General features: G+C 36.1%; 1 protein-coding gene and 1 long non-coding RNA gene across 2 annotated transcripts; both read right to left on the bottom strand.

Annotated features, from left to right (window-relative positions):
- Positions 1-1,864: 1,864 nt before the first annotated feature.
- On the bottom strand, positions 1,865-2,810 carry LOC130743920 (uncharacterized). The gene is made up of 3 exons (XM_057596134.1): positions 2,728-2,810; positions 2,569-2,665; positions 1,865-2,347 (listed from the first exon to the last, which is right to left on the bottom strand). The coding sequence occupies exons 1-3, from the start codon at positions 2,808-2,810 to the stop codon at positions 1,988-1,990; spliced, it is 540 nt and encodes a 179-aa protein (XP_057452117.1). The 3' UTR covers positions 1,865-1,987.
- A 285-nt stretch (positions 2,811-3,095) lies between these two features.
- LOC130748992 (uncharacterized) lies at positions 3,096-4,005 on the bottom strand. Its single transcript, XR_009022818.1, has 3 exons — positions 3,712-4,005; positions 3,307-3,426; positions 3,096-3,155 (listed from the first exon to the last, which is right to left on the bottom strand). It is a non-coding gene; the product is annotated as an uncharacterized LOC130748992 (long non-coding RNA).
- Positions 4,006-8,182: the final 4,177 nt, after the last annotated feature.

Here is an 8,182-nt window from a genome sequence, read left to right as displayed (position 1 = left end):
TTTTAACATGAAATTAAAGTTGTGAAATTTTATTAAAATTTGTGTTTATATTAATTTGTACATGAAAATAATTTAATGTAAAATGTTCCTCCCCGTCAGAGCATTCATCAAGTAAATTATTCCTCCCTATTTTAACATGAAAGCATAGTCATGTAGAATATTCCTCACCGTTGAAAACTTTTTAACCTAATTTAAACATAAAAAAATAAAAAAGTGTTTAAGTTCTATTAAATTTTTTCTTTAAACATAAATAAATATAAATTATGGATTGAATTTAGGGAAAAGAAGTAAATTTCTCCCCTAACGAAGGTCAGGTGCAACTGATTTAAGGTATATTACAGCAAAATAAGTTCATTAAACAAAAACCATAAAAACAAAAAAGTAACTTCAACCGTGATTATTCATTTTGATAATATTGAAGAACATAAACGACTTGGATTCACATAATCCACAACAATTTCAAATTGGCTCAAAGAGTATCTCATAAAAGATGTCGGTAATAGAGATACACTATAAGCTCACCAATACAATATATAACTGATGAATCAACCATGTCTAGGCATTATAGAAAACTTAGTGATGCAAGTGGCAAAAGACTCAATCATAGTAAGTTTCAAGTACATCATCACATGCATTTAGGAAGTTACAAATTTGAAGCAGAGAGAGAGTCTAATAAAAGGTTTTAATAAGATGAAGTGTAAAAACAACCTATTTCCAAATTCCATTATTCTTTAGAGTGCTAGATTTGTGCCTGCATAGCTTTACACCTAATGACCTTATCCTGAACATAGAACCCAACAACCTCCATGATCATAACCTGACTTGGACCTTGTGACCTCTCTATCCGTGACCAAACCATGAAGTGAGGGTCAAAGCTAATATTCTCTTTAACACCAGGCCTTGAGAAAATTTGTCTAGCTCAACAATTTTAATCCTTTGTTGAAGCTGATAAGAGTTGTTCTTCAGGCAAGCAAAAAAAGTCAAGATTTCCCTCAGCACTTATGGATAAAGACTCTATGCCAAAAATGACTATACTGGCTGTAGAAAGATCAGGATGGTCTGTCATCAAAAGCAAGGTCAAGAGTGACACATTAGAGAATCAAGAAATATTAAGGCCTCTTTTTCCAGCTAGAGCACCAATAAAAGGAGCAAATTTCACATGAATTCAACTCGAAATCTACCACTCAAAGAATGTCAGGAGTTAGGACAACAAAAACACAATTTTCTAGTTTCTTTTTCTGGACAACACAAATTTTCACTATAACTAAATACAACAAAGAAACTTGAAGCAAATTAACTGATCCAATCACTACCAGAAAACAGTCATTTAGCGACGGACCAAATCGGTCGCTAAATGGCCTAAATCGGTCGCTAAAACAGTTAGCGACCGATTTTGCGACCGATCTTTGCTGGTTGCTATTTCACTCGTCGCTAAACGTTGCGACCGAATTAGCCACCGATATAGCGACTCATATAGCGACCGAATTTTAGCGACCGAATTAGCGACCGAATTTAGCGACTGATTTAGCGACGGAATTTAGCAACCGATTTAGCGACAGGATTTAGCGACCTATATAGCGACGGACTTGTAGCAACTGATTTAGCGACGGAATGAAGCGACTGATTTAGCGACGGACTTTAGCGACTGATTTAGCGACAAAATTTAGCGACCGATTTAGCGACGACTTCAGCTATAATATAGCGACGGAATTAGCAACAGATTTAGAAAGTTAGTGATGACTTCAGTGACGGAAATATGTATAAAATTGACAAAAATAAACAGTTTTGTAACAAATTTTTTTAGTGTTAAAAATATGAATATAACCATAATCATCACAAAACACACAATCTTAACATATCCACCTAAATTCATTACTGAATCATTACAAAAAGTATACCATGACCTACTTAAACTAGTCTAGTAGATTACTTTTACATTAAACATAGTCTATTACATTAAATATAGAAACAAAGCTTGACAAAGTTTTCATGGAAAACCACCAAGATCCTCCTCACTCTCTGACTCCTCAGTTTCTAACTCCTCTTGATTTGGAGTTTGCATAGGTGGTTGTTGCATCATTTCTTCCATCATTTGTTTTACCATTCTTTGAGTCTCCTCCATAGTGTTTCTCAATTGATCAAATTCTGATCTTCTTACCCATTCAGTTGATGAAGAACATGAGCCATGATATTGTTTATTGATAACAGTGGACTCCAATCCCAACCCATATATTCTATCCTTTTTAACGCCAGCCACGTCACGCCACACATCTAGCTCATTTGGCGGAGGAAGATTTTGCTCAGATGCTCTTTGCGTCCTATCTTCCATTTCACGCACATATGCACCCTGTTAGCAAGAATTGGTTACAATAAAATCAACCATAAATTCTCTTTTACAATACCTAACTTACATTTACCATAATTTCAAGCACATCCTTGTATGAGCAACAAAGACAAAAACACTAAAATATGTTACAAGAGCTCAACCAATCCATAAATATTTGTCTCATAGACTAGTTCAATGCAATTCATGTATACTAAATTAAAGAAGAGTTTAGCATATCATACATCTACATGCTCTAATTTCTTATCCACAAATGTGCCATCCTTGTGTTGATGTGTAGTGCGAAACAAGTCTATTGGAGAAGGGTTGAATCCATAAATTCTGTATGATTAGTACAACCTGGCCACAATGGCTTCTGCGCTGCATGTAGTAAATCATAAAACTCTTGAGCATCTTTATTTGGAGACTCCTCTATTTGTTGAATAGGATGCATTCTAAATTGTGGATCAAACGCATCGTAAACCATGTTTTCAAATCTATGACCCTCTTGTGCAGTGCCACTAGTACTTGGACAAGTATTAAATGTTGTGCATAAAGTTGGATCATTTTCTCCATGACATGTCCAATACCAATAATTTGATATAAATCCCCACCTACAAAGATGAACTTCAACCTCTTCGGGATCTAAGTACTTGAGATTTCTACATCTAGTGCAAGGACATCTAATCTCTCCACTAGTCAAGTCTGCTGCTTTTTGGCATGCAAGAGCAATAAATTCAATTAGTCCATTCAAAAATGCACTTGTATGCTCCCGTTGGCTAGGTATGATTCTATTATACATCCAACCGCGAATTTGACGGATGTCCATATTCTGTCATATAATGAAGCATGGAATATTATGTACAACATATTTACACTCCATCTAACAACCATTGATGACATTAGTTCATACAACATTCAATCCATGACAACACAAACAAACTAGCATTACACATCCAATGTTAAGAACTTAAATAGCATACCTTAGGCAAAAGATCAAAGTATTTGACTTAAGAGCATCAACAAGTGACCATTTGCGGGAGAAATTTAAAAACCATGTAAATGAGTTTGCAACTCATTCATACTCTCATCCACCAAAAAACCTGTAAACACAAGCATAGTTTAGAGGAAAGAGAACTTATCCCATCATTGAAGACTATATGCATGGTTCCCTATTTTTCCTTTTAACCAAACTCACTAAGTTAGTGCTTATTAAAATATTTACTTTATGTATTAGAACCAATGAGAATCTGAGATATTACAAACTTACAAAAAAGCAAGAAAATGAAATAACATGAATGTTCAATCCAAGTCCCCCACTAACTGCAAGTTTTATTTGATAAGCAAAGATGATATAATACACTTGAGCCTAAAATTAATAAACTCACCCAAACTGCATCAGTAACAAGCCCCCAAAAGTATATGCCACCAACAGAAGCAAACATAGTCTTTGGACATGAGAGCACAATAGAATTATACGTGTTTCAGTGCTGCAACTTAATACCCAGCCCATGATGTAATCCAATATAGTTAACCAGGTTCAATTCCCATGACAGAAAAGAAAAAAAGAAACTCATCAAGCTGCCACACAAATAGTTAACCAAACATAGCCCCTCCAAGGATAGCAATCAGGCCCTGAAACTACAAACAAAACAGCCACAAATGTAATTAACTAGTCTATTGTGAAGTTTATGCAAATTTAGAGTGAAGTTTATGAATTATTGTGGATGTATTTGGCTTTGTGAAAGAATGTCTGCAAACTGAATTTCTTATTGCCTGATGTGGGGTTTAGTTTCAAACACTTGATAGAAGAAGCCCATGTAGTTGTACCTTGACACACTAAGGCAAAATTGATGCAAAATAAATTTGAAACCAGAAACTATTTGATACACTTTGTACCTCTTGTTGAGAGACAATTTCCAACTAAAAGTCAAGTCTTATACAAACAGTGTCAATCAAATCAAGAGGTGTTCTTCACTAGTTTTCTTATGTTGAATTTCTCCCCAACAAAACATGGTGTTTGAATGAAAAGAAAGGCAAGTTATAACAAGGAGACCCCAGTCACACAAATAGCAAGAATTATGTATCAGTTCAAGTTACAGATCAACACTTCAAGTCACAGAGTTTCCAAGCATAAGAGTGGATTTGTAAGAAATAGGATTTACTTACATCATCGAATCCCTCATCCTCATCCTCCTCGACCTTTTCCTCTTTCTATTCGTGACCTGTAAGAGAAGAGAGTGAGCGAGAGCAGGATGCGAGAGTAAAGAGAGCCAAAAAGTAAACTCATACCAAGATAAAGAGGAACCCTGTTGGTTCTTCTGCAAGTGTACAGAATCTACCCGGTTTTAATTTATCGAACCACAGGGAATTGGAATGCGAATTCGGTTTAAGAATCAAGTTCAAGGTTGGAAAGCAAATAAAATTCAGTTTAATGATTGGTTGTTTCTTGAGTTTGTAAAAAGACAAGTGATCAAGTAAAAAAGCGATTGAAATTCAGAGATGAGATTGCCTTGGGTTCTTGCTCAACAAATTCAGTTTTAGCAAACCTTCCTATTCAATTAATCCTGAGTCTCTCCTTGATGTTCTAGCCTAGATAGTCATCTATCGATGCCTCGTAAAGAAAACCCTTTCTAATCAAAAGATAGATTCAATTCCTTGATAACCTAAACATTTGTTAGAAGCACTAAGCATGCAATTCAGGCCAACAAACCTCAACCCTTCCTCTATTCCTAGCAGCAAGTATAGAAGAGGTAATCTCACAACAAGTCCCAATTCTATAACAAACTATCGTTATGATTATAGAAAAGTAAAAAGCTAGCATGCATTCAAGCTTGAGAGATAAAGCATAGGAGTGAGATTCAAGGGTTTACTCAGAACAACATGAATAGAAAAGGAATGAAAGCTAAAACATCCAAAGTCTTACAAAGAACCCAAAACAAAAGGGGTTTTAGCCAAGCATGGCTATGGAATCCATACAAGAAAAGAAGGATAAAACCTGGAACATGGACTTGGAGAATGCTTCTCCTCAAGCTCCAGAGCCTAACCCTACTTCTAACTTATTTAGGGATGTATAGAAATGACAAAAGTTACAAAAGAAATGACAAAAAGCCTATTTATAGGCAAACAGGTCGAGTCTGGGCGCTCAGGCGCCAATTCAGAGCGCCTGAGCGCCAATTCCAAGTGGAAAAAGCAGCCTCTGGAGGTAATTGGCGCTCAGGCGCTCAACAGGAGCGCTCAGGCGCCAATTCCTTTCTAGCATCATGTAAACAGCGAATCAATTGGCGCTCAGGCGCTCAACACGAGCGCCTGAGCGCTCTCTACATGCTAGAAAGCCTCTTGACCTTCTTCTTAACTCCCCTTTAAGCCTCCCTTCAATTTTCCAAGCCTTTTGACCTTCTTTCTTCATCAGTTTTCATACCTAGCTGCTTGGGAACAAAGCAAGGAAAATATCTAGGATTTCCAAGAGTTTATTAGCACAAAAGACCCTCAATTCAAGTAGAAAAGATATGCAAGTCTTAAACTTACTTAAAATGCATGAAAGGTCCCTATAAAACTATGAAATTACCAAAACAAAGTAGAAACACAAATAAAGATAAAAATGCATGAGAATGCATGAAACACTACATGAGACTCAACAAAAAGACTCAAAACAAACTAAGAAATGACCCTAAAAACACTACTAAACTAGGGTCATCAAACCCTAACGATGGAGGTTCGCGCGGCTTCGAGAAGAGAGTGAGCGAGAGAGAGTTGAGAAGCAGAGGGTCTGATTTGGTAGATTGACAATGAGTTTTGATAAGATTAGGGTTACATTTTATTCATTAATATATATATTTAACGCAAACACAACAAAGGAAGTTAAATAGCTCAACTGGCAAGTCTTGGCTATTATAGCTGTGGATCATGGGTTCGAATCCAAGGCATTACAATTTTTCAAAGGATACTTTGTGTATTATATTTATTATACTTTTTAGCGACGGAAACTCCGGTCGCTAATTTAGCCGTCGCTAAATCAGTAGCTAATAGCGACGGATATATTAGTCGCTAAATATTCAGTTGCTAATACCGTCGCTACTTTGTTTATTATTTTTGCTATACTTTTTGGCGACGGTAATGTCGGTCGCTAATATAACCGTTGCTAATTCAGTCGCTAATAGCGACGGATTTTTCGGTCGCTAACACAATCTGTCGCTAATTCAGTCGCTACATCTTTTTATTATTTTTATTCTACAAATTTAGCGACAGAAATGTCCGTCGCTAAATAATCAGTCGCTAAATCGGTCGCTAATAAGTCAAACTTGAAGTATGACCAAAATATCAAGAATTCCGTCGCAAACTCGGTCGCTATTAGTGACCGAAATATTTCGGTCGCTAAATTCGTCGCTAAACAGCGATTTTCTGGTAGTAATCATAAAGAACATTGGGGACTAACTTGCAACGGTGCTTACGAAAAGGTCTTTGTTACCAGCAACACAGGCAATTCTTGCTTGCCATCTACCATGTAGAAGATGCCTGCGAGAATAAGAGACCGGTGAGAAGCATTAAGATATTTAAGGTATTTGTTTCCAATTTATATAAATGAGAAAAGCCACTAAGAAAACTGACTTATGATGTCTTATCTTTCTTTCCCAATTTTTACTAATAGATAATAAGGCTTGTGAGAAGCATTTAGTCATTCAAGTAGTGACAACAAGTACATGGTAAATATAATTGAGAGGAAGAGGAAACAATACTAATTCACTTTCTAAATGAGAGGAAATAGTTCTATGATTGAGAATGCAGTAATTCATGTGCCTTAGTGGAGTAAACAAACCTAAACAAATAAATGAGCCTGTACTGTAGTCCGTGACAGTGAGTAATTCTTACCATTGATCTGAAAACATCACTCGATGATCCCATCCCTGAAAGCATTAGGGCAACCTGATCATATTGGACATGCTCAGTAGATATCTTGATGGTACAATAAAATGCTTAACCATATGCATTTAGATGTGTGTAGACTTCAGAATCCATTTGGTGATAGAGTTTTAATTTAAACCATGCATGTGAAGAAAAAAATACGACCTCAGTTTTAGCCCATTTGTTAGCTATAATTTCATTCTGGAACATATTATAATTATGAGAGATGAACTTCATATTTTAAAAAATGAAGCAAACACATAAGCCTAAACAGAGTGAAAATTCATATGGAGGGACATTAAGGGTGCATGAGAATATCATTAGAACCTTTGAATCCTTCAGCCAACCACTTCCTAATCACTTTCACCGTAATCTTCCAATGTTCCTTCTCCTGGAAAAATTTCGAAACCTCATCACCAACCTGAAACATCTTTGCCATCAACACCAAAATCACACTTATATGAGAGCCTACAGAATTATGTTTGCTGTGAACTTGATGTGCTCAATCCATCCAGCTCCTTGCTATTTATAGAACACTTGACTGGCTTCAGCGGGAAACTATAATTTGAATCTCATGCATAATTTCACAATTGTACCACAATTTCTTCATTTCACATACACAGTGTCAGTAATATTCTTGACTCTGCTTCAACTCTTCTGACAAAAGTAGAACACATTCTTTCACCGTCTTAATGTTTTCAACATTTTCATTATAACACCTATAATGCACTACCACCTTCATAGGCGGACATGTAACCAAAATCCTTCTCAGAATCACAACATGTCCCTCATAATCTGGTTATTTTATTTTTCCTATTATAATGCTTTCATAACATGGATCAGAAAAAAGTCCAACCTCAACATGCAAGGAAACACGTGGAATACATGCACAATTACTAACCCCAATGAACATCAGCCAAGAGCTCATCTATATAGAAGTTTCCATGCATCCAATCC

The sequence above is a fragment of the Lotus japonicus genome, chromosome 3 (assembly GCF_012489685.1).
Source record: "Lotus japonicus ecotype B-129 chromosome 3, LjGifu_v1.2".
NCBI lineage: Eukaryota > Viridiplantae > Streptophyta > Magnoliopsida > Fabales > Fabaceae > Lotus > Lotus japonicus.
This window is presented reverse-complemented; position numbering and strand designations above follow the sequence as displayed.

Coding starts and splice junctions, on each gene's coding strand:
- LOC130743920 (XM_057596134.1), bottom strand. CDS start 2,810: ATGGTTTACGATGCGTTTGATCCACAATTTAGAATGCATCCTATTCAA. Junction 2,666..2,727: donor CCAAATAAAGATGCTCAAGA/GTTTTATGATTT, acceptor CTAATCATACAG/AATTTATGGATTCAACCCTT. Junction 2,348..2,568: donor AGAAATTAGAGCATGTAGAT/GTATGATATGCT, acceptor TCTTGCTAACAG/GGTGCATATGTGCGTGAAAT.